Here is a 14222-nt window from a genome sequence, read left to right on the forward strand (position 1 = left end):
CATGATTTTTACGGATGCACTGATAGATGGATCCGATCCGCAAAACGCATCCGGACGTCTGAATGAAGCCTTACAGGGGCATGATCAATGACTGTGGTGATCACCCCATATAGACTCCCTGATCACCCCCCTGTCATTGATCACCCCCCCTGTCATTGATCACCACCCCTGTCATTGATCACCCCCCTGTCATTGATCACCCCTCTGTAAGGCTCCATTCAGACATTTTTTTGGCCCAAGTTAGCGGAATTTTTTTTTTTTTTTCTTACAAAGTCTCATATTCCACTAACTTGTGTCAAAAAATAAAATCTCACATGAACTCACCATACCCCTCACGGAATCCAAATGCGTAAATCTTTTTAGACATTTATATTCCAGACTTCTTCTCACGCTTTAGGGCCCCTAGAATGCCAGGGCAGTATAAATACCCCACATGTGACCCCATTTCGGAAAGAAGACACCCCCAGGTATTCCGTGAGGGGCATATTGAGTCCATGAAAGATTGAAATTTTTGTCCCAAGTTAGCGGAACGGGAGACTTTGTGAGAAAAAAATTAAAAATATCAATTTCCGCTAACTTGTGCCAAAAAAAAAAAATTTCTATGAACTCGCCATGCCCCTCATTGAATACCTTGGGGTGTCTTATTTCCAAAATGGGGTCACATGTGGGGTATTTATACTGCCCTGGCATTCTAGGGGCCCCAAAGCGTGAGAAGAAGTCTGGTATCCAAATGTCTAAAAATGCCCTCCTAAAAGGAATTTGGGCACCTTTGCGCATCTAGGCTGCAAAAAAGTGTCACACATCTGGTATCGCCGTACTCATGAGAAGTTGGGGAATGTGTTTTGGGGTGTCATTTTACATATACCCATGCTGGGTGAGAGAAATATCTTGGTCAAATGCCAACTTTGTATAAAAAAATGGGAAAAGTTGTCTTTTGCCAAGATATTTATCTCACCCAGCATGGGTATATGTAAAATGACACCACAAAACACATTCCCCAACTTCTCCTGAGTACGGAGATACCAGATGTGTGACACTTTTTTGCAGCCTAGGTGGGCAAAGGGGCCCATATTCCAAAGAGCACCTTTAGGATTTCACAGGTCATTTACCTACTTACCACACATTAGGGCCCCTGGAAAATGCCAGGGCAGTATAACTACCCCACAAGTGACCCCATTTTGGAAAGAAGACACCCCAAGGTATTCCGTGAGGGGCATGGCGAGTTCCTAGAATTTTTTATTTTTTGTCACAAGTTAGTGGAAAATGATGATTTTTTTTTTTTTTTTTTTTTCATACAAAGTCTCATATTCCACTAACTTGTGACAAAAAAAAAAAACTTCCATGAACTCACTATGCCCATCAGCGAATACCTTGGGGTCTCTTCTTTCCAAAATGGGGTCACTTGTGGGGTAGTTATACTGCCCTGGCATTCTAGGGGCCCAAATGTGTGGTAAGGAGTTTGAAATCAAATTCTGTAAAAAATGACGAGTGAAATCCGAAAGGTGCTCTTTGGAATATGGGCCCCTTTGCCCACCTAGGCTGCAAAAAAGTGTCACACATCTGGTATCTCCGTACTCAGGAGAAGGTGGGGAATGTGTTTTGGGGTGTCTTTTTACATATACCCATGCTGGGTGAGAGAAATATCTTGGCAAAAGACAACTTTTCCCATTTTTTTATTTTTTTATACAAAGTTGGCGTTAAATTTCGATTAATAACAAAAAAAGTAAAAATGAAAGCTCTATTAAAGGAGGTAAAATTCATTTGGGTGGTAAGTTGCATGACCGAGCAATAAACGGTGAAAGTAGTGTAGGTCAGAAGTGTAAAAAGTGGCCTGGTCTTTCAGGGTGTTTAAGCACTGGGGGCTGAGGTGGTTAATGAATACACTGACAATGTGATCCTGTGAGATAATGTAAGTGTCACAAGATCCAGCTGCTAGAACTACTCTGGACAGTGTCACAGCGGCTGAGGTTCACACCCCTTTGTATATGGGTGCTGGAGACCCCCTGTTGTCAATGTATTTATTAATTAGCCTTTCACACACCATAAATAATGGTACCGATTGCCGGGGAACAGGTTGGCCAATAGAAAGCAAAAGTGATCTGCAATCCGTGGACCACAATCATAAGTATGCTCCAGTTTTACTTTCTGAGGAACATAACAGGTCCGCTTTAAGACCAATACGCATGGAAATATATATGTAGCGTGGTATACAAGATATTTAGCTCATATGTTGTTGGGTGAAGGTCTGCCTGTTCATTCTCCATATCTGTTCAGACTATAGGGGGTGGGTCAAAATGTCACAGTATATGTTGGCGAAATAAAGACTACTTCATTTTGACTACCACTAAGTTGATGCTGTGACTCCTATCATGTTGGTATCTGATGTCCATTAAGGATAGGTTCACATATGCGGCATAAACTCAGATTACTCTGTTCCGGCAAGGCTTTACACTGAAGGATTCTCACTGACTTTTTGTCTGGCCGAAAGCCCTCATATATGCCATTATAGTCTATGGGGATTCAGAGGTGCGTGGCCGTGTCCTGCTCTGTTGGATATGGGAAACTCCAATACTCTGTTCCTCTGCCAGAACAGAGTATCAGGGTTTATGCCGCATATGTGAACATAGCCTAAGGATTCTTGGACTGTTGGAATTGCATCCGTTCATCCGTCAGGGGTATATACCAAGTTAGGTGCTTTTTGTATAGGTTGTAGTAAACCAGCTCCCTTTTAGCCCTGAAACCATTCCAATAACAACCTAAAAATTCCAACCACTGACAGTTATGAAATACCCTCAACCCTGTGTGTTATTATGCTAATGCTCTAACTAAAGGGATCTGATAGAACTTTATATTAACAGACTACTATTTATGTAACTTCTGATTGTCCTATTTATTTCATGTGTTCCTATAGGCCGACTATTGCATTATACCTGTACTCTATTAAACCAATTAGCTTACTGCGACATAAAGTGCAACTATTGAATTAAATATACAAACTCTAGAGTCTGGCTGTACAAATCTCACAAGCCAAGAAATAATACTGACATCATCTCTTATAAACGCTATGGACATCTATGATGTCATGATTTGGATATTCAAGATCCTGCTGAGGACAGGATAAAAAACAGGTCTGCTGTTGTCTAAAAATCGAAAACATTAGGTGAAAAATTTGCCCACGGTGACCAATAAGATCCCATGTGACAGTAATATGATTGTTATTTATGGCTTAATATGGTGGTTACAAAATTATGAGGGCACAGCTAGTGCTGTTTTTGTGTCGTGAGTAATGCTGGAACCTCTCATTCATTCATACACCTTTGGGATAGAGAAGTAAATGTGAAGCACATGGCAGCTAAGCTCAGCAGCTCAGATATGAATATTTCAGAAAAGAATTACATTTTTCTATAAATAAGAATGGTGGATTGTGTATTAAAATATACCTATTACATGTAACAAAGAATCCCTATGGGTCCATGTGCTATGTGTGGTGCCTCTTTTACACACCACAGTCTTCCCAAATTCCTTCCAGGAAGAATACCTATCCAGAATGCAATGCAGCATGTCACACTTTTTTTCTGCAATGTTCATACTGTATATACAAATTATTAGGATTATCTCAATTTCTTCTTATTATATGAAGAGAAATTAAAATTCCTATGTGTGCCACAAAAGAGCACCAATAGAGGATATAACCAGTCCCTCGGAAAAAGCTAATAAAATCTAGCAAATGTTATTTTCTATATATTTTATTTCTCAAATTTTGTGTAAAAAAATAGCCTTTATACACTTAACATTGAATCTGCAATATCAAAAAGGAAAAGTCGTGGAATTATGGAAATCACAGGATTGATAGACATGTTAGTGATATTCAAATGATAAAAAAAATCAAAACAAAATATCAAGTATTGAGTATAAACGCCTTGTGCAGGAATACATGAATTTTCTAAGGAATGTTCTGTCACACTGAACGCACTTGGGCATGAAAATCATATAGATCAACTGCTCACAGCTCCCTTTGCAATTACCACCCAATAACGTCCAAGATCCGCTCAATGGGAGAAAAGTCTGCAGATGCTGCAAGCCATGGTAGTACGTTTAGGCCGTGGAGTCTGCTCACAGTAGCACAGGCAACATGTGGCCTGGCATTGTCCTGTTCAAAAATGGCTCCTGGCACACTATCAAGAAATGGCTGTTCCACTGGTTCCACAACCGAACCATTATAACACCAGTACATTATGCCACCTTATACCATAATCCTGGAAGAATGCACGGTGTAATGTTCCCTTTTGAAGGCCTCTTCATGGCGTTACCCATGTGGTCTCCAGACCAATTCCCAGCTATCATTCTGTCCAAGACAAAAGCAGGACTCATCACTGAAGAGGGTAGACTTCCATTACAGCCTCCATTGCCATCTTGCTGTGCACCATGATAGCCTCTGACAGCTGGACGTCTTACTTATAGCAAGGTGAAAACACCTTCTGATGGTTTGCATAGTCATTGTTTGCCACCCTAGGTTTGTGATGTAACGTCCAATTTCATTTGCAGTACGCTGTGCACCATTCCTCTAATTAGACGATATGTCCATGCAGAGGTTCACCTTTGTGCACCTCTTGCTATCATTTCAGTTTGTATTTGCTCTCCCAACCACTGGGGGACACAACGTTGAACGATGGTGACATCTTGGCCTAGGCACATAGTGATCTACCAAGTGATAAACCAAGGTCTCTCAGTTCAAGGATTCTGTCCCTGTCCCAAGTGGCAATAACTGGTATGTGAACAAACACCAGGCATCACCAATCATCCCACATGACTTGATCAGATTTTTCATGAAGGTTTCATGTGGCTAAAAAACATTTCTTTCAATCTGGCTATACTAATTCAGCATCACCGTTGACTATAGGTTTAAGGGGATATCGCACAAATGTTACCCCTATTCATATGCCCAATTATGACATATGGACGTCACAGAGTCCGGAACAGGTTTTTTTTCCAACTAAATAATTGTACTGTATTGTCCCATAGCATTCTATAGTGCTTTGTAATGGATCTGTAGCCATCATTTATAGGATATCCAAAGTCAAATCACTAAGGAAAGGATAGAATGGCATGGGTCATATAGGTATGTTTATATTAAAGGAGTGATCTCTGGGTCATTACTTCCACTGTGGACAGGGTCAGAGTTATTATTCTGCCTCGTGTATGCACAGATGAGGTGGATTCGGGAGTTTGCAAATGCACCAGGGAGAGGTACAGTTCTGGCCCTGTCCACAGTGGAAGTGACATTCTGTCTTTAGCCCAAGCCAGAAAACTAGTAAAGGATGCCCTTTCATTGTTTACCAGGTGGCACAAATTCATAGTTTTAGTATCAACATTTTCAAGAGACAACGATGTAGTAAACTGTGGAAGCAAACACAGCCACCAATAAAACAATAAAGGAGATACAACACTTGCCACAGTCCTGCTTGCTTCAAACAGATGATCAGCAGGGGTGCCGAGAGTCGGACCTACATGATCCAATACACGGCCTATTCTAGGTTTAGGCTACCACTTTTAATGAACTGTGATAACCTCTTTTAAAAAATGAGCTTTCCAGTTATAAATCATGTTTAATGATCCCTTAAAGACCTCTCACCTAGCCAATTAAGCACCTGCTCCGTACTGCCGTGGGGCGAAACTCCTGATCCAGCTGCCTGCAGGAGAAGGTTCCTGTCCACGTTGCAAGGCCTGTTAAAAAGACGGATAATGACTACAAGGTAGCTACCCCTACTAGGTAGAGACAACTTTGTTGCTCTAGGATGGCAACTAATCTGCATATCTTCCCAAACATAACCTTTGGGGGTCAAAAACGCCGGTCTTAATAAGCCCCTGCGCTGGCAGTAGACCCGCCAAAGTTATGTAGATGCGCCTCTTCATAACTTCGACGCATCCAGCACCGGTCTAAATGTAAACCAGCTTCCTTGCTGGCTTACATTTAGAGCATTTTCTAAGCCTAAAATAGCTGTAGAAAATGATGAATGAGATGGGCCTGCTGTCCCCTTCCCCGCCACATTGAGTTTTTTAGATCTGGCGTGAGCGGGGAAAAGTTACAGGTTGCAGTGCAAATAACCTAATGTAGGCGGATTTCTGATAGTAAATGACCCTGTTTGTTTCCATCTTGTTGAATCTAGACGTCTTACACCATAAAACAAATTTAGTACAGTTCTAAAAATTGTGCCACAAAATGTGCTATATATAATCCATATCAAATACCATCATGTAGGTATTCTAAGTTCTAAGCTATTCACAGAAAACGTAAAAATGGGAAGCTTTTCCCAGAACACATCATGTAGCTATGTAGAGTGGAATTCATGTGGTGAACTACACTATATATTCAGATATACTGTATGTGCATGGACACTGCTATTTTCCACTCAGCTCATGCTAATTATGAAAAAAATAATTAAGGAAACATCCATTTGAGGTGATATCTCAGATAGTTCCTTGCTGTCAATGATGTAATGCCTGTTAAATGTAGTCACGATCTTTACACAGTCACTAATAGGATGCTATTACTTGTCAAAACAATGCAGAACCCTATAGCCGTCTCATGTCAGTGGAGATCATCACTTCTATGTAATTACAATCAACTTGTGAAAGTGAAGCTGATGAAAACCCCTATGCTTGCATAAACCTATGGTAAAAATATACAAGGATACACTGATTTCCAACAGCAATGCAACTGATTTCTTACTTCTAGAAAGCATATTTATAGATTTGCAAGGCTTCAATGAATTAAAGAGAAACTTCCACTTTTGGCCAAAAACAATAAGATACAATCATGACAATCCTTAGAATGCTCAAGATCACTGAACTCCCAGATTACTACAATTTTGGAACTACTGAAAGTTTAGATAATAATACAATAAATACAACAGACAGACATATTTTAATAATTAGGAATATGGAGCTGTTAGGGTCATTTAACATACCAGGGCTGGTCCCTCAGATGCAGGGTTCCAAGGTGCTCTGTACAATATAGACCCTTAGGAAAGAAAAAAAATGTTACTGCTTTGTACAGAAGTTGCCAGAACAACACCTTTTCTGCATGCACTCATGATGCTGATAAAGCCTCATGCATGCGACCATGTCCATATTTTGGTCCGCAAACCATGGACCTGCAAAATAAGGACACCTTTCATGCGGAGTCCACATTTTTCTCACTAGAAATGACTAGAAACAATTACTCTTGTCCTCAATAAGGACGAGAATAGGATGTGTTCTATAATTTGCGGAATAGACATACAGCACACGGATAACATCCATGTGCTGTCCTTTTTTTTTGTGGACCCATAGAAAAGAATGGGTCTGCGTGCTATCCGCAAAAAAAAGCGCGGATCGGACACAGATGCAGAATACGGTCGTGTTCATGAGGCCTTAAAGGGGTATTCCAGTTTGCTCATATTGATGACCTAGCCTCAGGATATGTTACCAATATCAGATCAGCAGGGGTCCTACTCCCAGCACACCCGTCAATCAGCTGTTTGAAGACACCAAAGTGCTTGTGTAAGCGCCGCATTCCATCCACTGTTTACCTGCTCCCCATCGAAATTGGGACAATGGGACACAGCAGCTGTAATTACTCTGCTCTGCCACAGCAATGTCGTCGACAGGCAGGTAAACAGTGAAGAGAATGCAACGCTTGCACAAGTGTGGGGATGCTAGGAGTCAGACCCCCGCCAATATATTGATGACCTTTCCTAAGAAAGGGTCATCAATATGAGAAAACCGGACAACCCCTTTAATACTGAGCGTACTATACTTCCATTCTGCCTGCTTTTTGGCCCAAATGAAGCAGTTAAAATGGAGAAAACAGCTCTTAGTATTACCAGATGCAGGGGGCAGGCAGAGCAGGAAGTCTGGAAGGTATAGCTTCCGCCAATAGCTGCAGAGCAGGAAGTGATGTCAGAGAAGGGGGCGTCATTTAGCAAGTTCTCCTGTATGGCCCAGTAACAGTGAGTATTTTGTCATTTCTTGTGGTATTAAATTGTGTATAGAGCACCTTGTAAACTTGCATTTAAGTACCACAGTGACAGAATTAATAGCCCTGGTATGTGATATTAGAAGGGTTCTTTGACGATAAGATGACCACAGGGTGTCCCGCTGCCCAAAACAATGTAGTAACCTATAGCTGTCCGATGTCTGTATTGGGGTCCTCCAGAGTGAGAAAAGGTTTGTAGCCATTCTCCCCTCCCCCCGGATTCCTCTTATCAACATATACACAGTAGAGAGATATAAATTTATGCATGAACCTTTGGGGTTTCTAAAAATTCCATATAATCCCTGATAATCACCAAAGTGTGTACCAATGCAAGCTACCATGAAGAAATCTATGCTTTATCCATTTACAGCATGGTCTGCTACCTGTGACTCTCTGGGTAAAGCGAACCAACTAGTAGTCTCAGCATGCAACAAAAGCTGCCACGGCATCCTAGGATTTCTAGTGCCAAAATAGCTGGAGAGAAGTGGACTGCAGACCACTACTCCAGATTTCTAATGATGACCCATAAAAAAGAGAAACAGCTCTTAAAACACATGCATAATGTTTTGAAGATTGGAGGCATAAAACGATCAGAAAGAAAACTTTTAAAACCACGTGCCAAACATTCTGTAGATCTGTCACGTACCGCAAACCACACTGACTCCACGAGGACTTTGAAGATTTCTCGTGGTATCTGGCACCATAATGTTATCAGATGCTTTAAGTGCTTGGGGCCTCCATGGATCATAGTTGCCTTTCCAGCACATCTCACAGACGCTCGATTGGGGAATCTGGGAACCAAGTCTTGAACTCTTTAAGTTCATGATGAATAGAAAAGTGATGAACCATAGCCAGCCTTAAAGCGAATGTGTCACCTATAATTTTTTTCTGCCAGTTAAAAACCAGATAATGACACACAACCTTTTTTTCTAATCTGTTTTTATTTTATGATTGTAGATTTTTTTGTCTATTTCGTGAACATGATTATGGGGGCTGCCATTATGTCTGAGCTGTTCTTAACAGCATTTATATATGCTTTACAGCAGCCACCATGGGCCGTAGACACAGATAGGAGCTGATCCCACTGAGTTATATGGGAGAGTTTCCTAGGCATGCTATGTGACCAGTCAATGCAGAAAACAGAGCAGTGTACAGCAAGGCTCCATCCTGTCCGAGTGCAGGAGCACAATCTAGCAGACTAAAACTCCACATTCACTCTACTCCTGATGAGAAATTCTCCACAAATAGTATAGCCCTTACCTAATGATATCACCAGTTTAGCACAGTGAAAACTGCTGACAGTCTTCTACTTTTTACAGCAAATTTTCCTACAGTAGCTGTTCTGTAGATTAGACTTCACTTTCCAAGTGCATGAAGTGACCTTTTATGTAATTCCAAGGACTGGTTCTGGTGCCACAGTTTCTTAAAACAGCCAATCGGTAGGTCAGGTGCTCCCAAGGACACATACCTTCATAAAAGCCACTTTTGGGTACAGTCCATGTAGTGACCGTAAACCAAGCAGTTGTGCAAGTCTCTGCAATCCCATCCCCCCCCCCCAAAAAAAATAATGTGTGCGCAGACCTCCAAAACTGTAGGATATTTATATGAGTCGTTTGTATGCCTTTTTTTTATTGTGACAAAATACAATTTTTGTTAAAATAAAAAATAAAACATAAAAAAGCAACAAAAACTATTAATGTAAATATGCCCTAAAGATTTGTCCGCAAATACTGCTTTTTTTTGTTTTTTTTCCATAGCAGTACTGCAAAATCCATATGTATGAACATATGGAATGGAATGGATAACTAAAATTAGAAGTGGAGCTTCTCTCCTGTCATTGAAATATATATGTCAGAGCAACCTAGATGAAAGGAGCTTCAGGAAAATGGAAATCTCAGAGGTGATGGAGTAAAGTGCTTAGTAGGGCAGCATGGGCTGCTTCATTCAGATAATTGTGGGGGTTCCATCTTCCATTCATTTGCTTCTCCTGTCCTGTCATTGAGATATATATGTCAGTGCAACCTAGCTGAAAGGAGCTTCAGGGAAATGGAAATCTCAGAGGTGATGGAGCAAATTGCTTAGTAGGACAATATGGGCCGCTTCATCCAGACAATTGTGGGTTCCATCTTCTAATAATTTGCTAAAGCAAAGCTTTGAGCCTCGTTTATGGTAACACAATTATATGAAAAATAAGTTTATTTCCCATTGCAACAACTGGAGAGCATCTGTGTTTAGTGCAGGGTTGACTGCAGTCTTTTAGGGTCTTCAAACCTTTGGAGCACTGTAGGGGTATGGCCACACCTGTCCTATACAATGCAGTTTTTGCACACAAAAAAACGTGGGTGAGATTTAAATAGATTTTAAAGGGAACCTGTCACCAGAATTTTGTGTATAGAGCTGAGGCCATGGGTTGCTAGATGGCCGCTAGCACATCCGCAATACCCAGTCCCCATAGCTCTGTGTGCTTTTATTGTGTAAAAAAACTGATTTGATACATATGCAAATTACCCTGAGATGAGTCCTATACGTGAGATGAGTCAGGGACAGGACTCATCTCAGGTTAATTTGCATATGTATCAAATCGTTTTTTTCACACAATAAAAGCACACAGAGCTATGGGGACTGGGTATTGCGGATGTGCTAGCGGCCATCTAGCAGCCCATGTCCTCAGCTCTATACCCAAAATCCCGGCGACAGGTTCCCTTTAACCATTTTTTTCAGCGTAAAAGCGGTTCTGTATGTCTCAGAAGATAAATTGATGTAGAGTAGGACCTCAGAAGCTTTTATATGTGCCGTTTTAGGGTCTGTAAACTAAGAGCCAGAATAAGTTTCTATACATGTCAACGCATATGCTGCAGAATATGCTATTACTCTCAGGAGACAATGGAAGCAGTCATACCGAGACAAGCAATATCCCCCACATGTTGGTAACGGCACAATATATTTCATGCATAGGTATAAAAACTAAGCAACTCCTAAGCAAATCTATAGATGAACATACTACCTTTACAGCTACCCTGGGGGTCCTGAGCGGTTCAGAACCTTTAGGCCCCTTTCACACGGCGAGTATTCCGCGCGGATGCGATGCGTGAGTTGAACGCATTGCACCCGCACTGAATACCGACCCATTCATTTCTATGGGGCTGTTCAGATGAGCGGTGATTTTCACGCATCACTTATGCGTTGTGTGAAAATCACAGCATGCTCTATATTCTGCGTTTTTCACGCAACGCAGGCCCCATAAAAGTGAATGGGGTTGCGTGAAAATCGCAAGCATCCGCAAGCAAGTGCGGATGCGGTGTGATTTTCACGCACGGTTGCTAGGAGACGATCGGGATGGAGACCCGATCATTATTATTTTCCCTTATAACATGGTTATAAGGGAAAATAATAGCATTCTGAATACAGAATGCAAAGTAAAATAGCGCTGGAGGGGTTAAAAAAATAATAATAATAATTTAACTCACCTTAATCCACTTGCTCGCGTAGCCCGGCATCTCCTTGTGTCTCCTTTGTTGAAGGACCTACGGTGAGCATTAAATACAGTTACAGGACCTTTGATGACGTCACTCCGGTCATCACATGGTACGTCACATGATCTTTTACCATGGTGAATCACCATGGTAAAAGATCATGTGACGTACCATGTGATGACCGGAGTGACGTCATCAAAGGTCCTGTAACTGTATTTAATGCTCACCGTAGGTCCTTCAACAAAGGAGACACAAGGAGATGCCGGGCTACGCGAGCAAGTGGATTAAGGTGAGTTAAATTTTTTTTTTTTAACCCCTCCAGCGCTATTTTACTTTGCATTCTGTATTCAGAATGCTATTATTTTCCCTTATAACCATGTTATAAGGGAAAATAATACTATTTACAGAACACCGATCCCAAGCCTGAACTTCTGTGAAGAAGTTCAGGTTTGGGTACCAAACATGCGCGATTTTTCTCACGCGTGTGCAAAACGCATTACAATGTTTTGCACTCGCGCGGAAAAAACGCGGGTGTTCCCGCAACGCACCCGCACATTTTTCCACAACGCCCGTGTGAAAGAGGCCTTAGGCCTCTTTCACACGAGCGTTACGGATTGGGGCCGGATGCGTTCAGGGTGCGTTCAGTGAAACTCACACTATTTTGCAAGCAAGTTCAGTCAGTTTTGTCTGCGGTTGCGTTTAGTTGTTCAGTTTTTTCCGCGCGGGTGCAATGCGTTTTGATGCGTTTTTCACGCGCGTGATAAAAAAACGGAATGTTTACAAACAACATCTCTTAGCAACCATCAGTGAAAAACGCATCGCACCCGCACTTGCTTGCGGATGCAATGCGTTTTTCACGCAGCCCCATTCACTTCTATGGGGCCAGGGCTGCGTGAAAAACGCAGAATATAGAACATGCTGCGATTTTCACGCAACGCAGAACTGATGCGTGAAAAACAACGCTCATGTACACAGACCCATTGAAATGAATGGGTCAGGATTCAGTGCGGGTGCTATGCGTTCACGTCACGCATTGCACCTGCGCGGAAAACTCGCTCGTGTGAAAGGGGCCTTATAGTTCCCAACTATTCAATGTGATTCCCCAAAAATGTGTGACAGGTCATAATAAAAGCCCACGTGAGGAATGATTTCTAGCAATCGAAAGTGACATGAAAAGAATTCCCATCTCCAAACAGGACATTCTCCTGCTGCATCTATGTGAACATAGGTAATGTTACTCAAATACACAGACACCTAATAAAAAGAGAATGATCCAGAACTGCTCACAATATTCTAATGATGCCCATTAGGAGGCTCCCGCTGGAGCTGTTCCAGACGTATCCCAGGCGGAGGAGGCCCCAGGGCAGAAGCAGAATACGTTGGAGAAATTATCTCTCTCCCCTTTGGCCTGATACCGCCTCCAAAGAGAAGATGCTGCACAAGACCAGACAAAGGAAGCAGAGGCTGGCGTGCTCACTACGAACGGCAGAAGCTGATGATGAAGATGATGAACGTGATGATGCGCATAAACATCTGTCTACAGTCTGCTGCATTATTTACACACAAGTCATTTCTGCTAAAAGCAATAAATGCAATATGGCGATTAGATTTATAACCTGGAAATGACATATCGCAGACAGTCTTGTATCGCTGAGTATAGCACGGCAGCTGACAACCAGAGAGATATCCAAACCTTGCAGTGTTTCATGATCAGGCCTTTAGCCGTCAATACACCACAGCCTGTGGTCTAAGAATATCTGGCACACTACAGCTTCCACAGTCATTTTAGGTTGGGTTGGGCCTCATGCACATGGCACAGGTGCATGCAGATTTCCCAGCAGGGACTACACATGCTGCTATGCGGTTCTCCGTTAGGCTGTGTTCACATCTCTGGCGCAAAAAAACATAGTGTGCAGTGGTTTTTGTCCGGCCAAAACCTGGCATTTATGCTAGAAATCAGCCGGATTACCACCGGACCTCACCGCAGTCAGCAGTGAGATGTGGGTTTATCCCACGAACAATATTCTACAGTTTTCAGACAAGCACCTAGTACTGAATACTTTTGGAATTGCACGTAATTAAACATGTAGTACAGCTACTGAGTTATTCACTGAAATCTATCTGTATAGCGCCACCTGCTGTTTGCTCTTTTTCTAAATTCACTGTCCTGCTCACTGAGATGGAAGCATATGCTCAGTACTATCCTTCAACTGCCACCAGCTGCAATAGAAAGGACATGCCCTGAGAAAGTGCACGCCCCCTAAGCTGCCGGCTTGAAATAACTCTAGCACAGCAATTGGAGCAATGAATGGGGAGATCTCTGGATCCATGTGAGATACAGGGCTGGTTCTAGATTTGTTAGAAAGAGGTTATCATGATGTTTGATTATAATTGTTTACATTAAAGGGGTTCTACAGTTATTTTAAACTGATAATCTATCCTCTGGATAGATCATCAGCATCTGATCGGTGGGGGTCCGACACCCGGGACCCCAAGCGATCAGCTGTTTGAGAAGGCAGCGGAGCTAGAGGAGCGCCACGGCCTTCTAGCTGTTTACCGCTGTCCCAGTAACGTCACGACTAGTATCAACTAGCCTGGGCGGGGCTAAGCTCCATTCAAGTGAACAGAGCTTAGCCCCGCCCAGGCCAGTTGATACTAGTCGTGACATCACTGGGTCTGCGGTAAACAGTGAGAAGGCCGCGGCGCTCCTGGAACGCTGCTGCCTTCTTAAA

At 42.3% G+C, this 14222-nt stretch overlaps 1 protein-coding gene across 3 annotated transcripts in view; it reads right to left on the reverse strand.

Moving 5' to 3' along the window:
* CXXC4 (CXXC finger protein 4) overlaps positions 1-14222 on the reverse strand; it is a 122206-nt gene that overhangs the window by 31290 nt on the left and 76694 nt on the right. Inside the window, exons 3-4 of one of the 3 annotated variants that reach the window (XM_040418238.1) lie at positions 6969-7021; positions 5633-5724 (exon numbers count right to left, since the gene is read on the reverse strand). The exons of the other annotated variants lie outside the window; for them this stretch is intronic. Of the exons in view, the coding sequence (XP_040274172.1) occupies positions 5633-5724; positions 6969-7021 (145 nt within the window). The remainder of the gene's footprint in view (positions 1-5632; positions 5725-6968; positions 7022-14222) is intronic. 3 annotated transcript variants of the gene reach the window in all.

Source organism: Bufo bufo, chromosome 2 (genome assembly GCF_905171765.1).
Source record: "Bufo bufo chromosome 2, aBufBuf1.1, whole genome shotgun sequence".
Taxonomy (NCBI): Eukaryota; Metazoa; Chordata; class Amphibia; order Anura; family Bufonidae; genus Bufo; species Bufo bufo.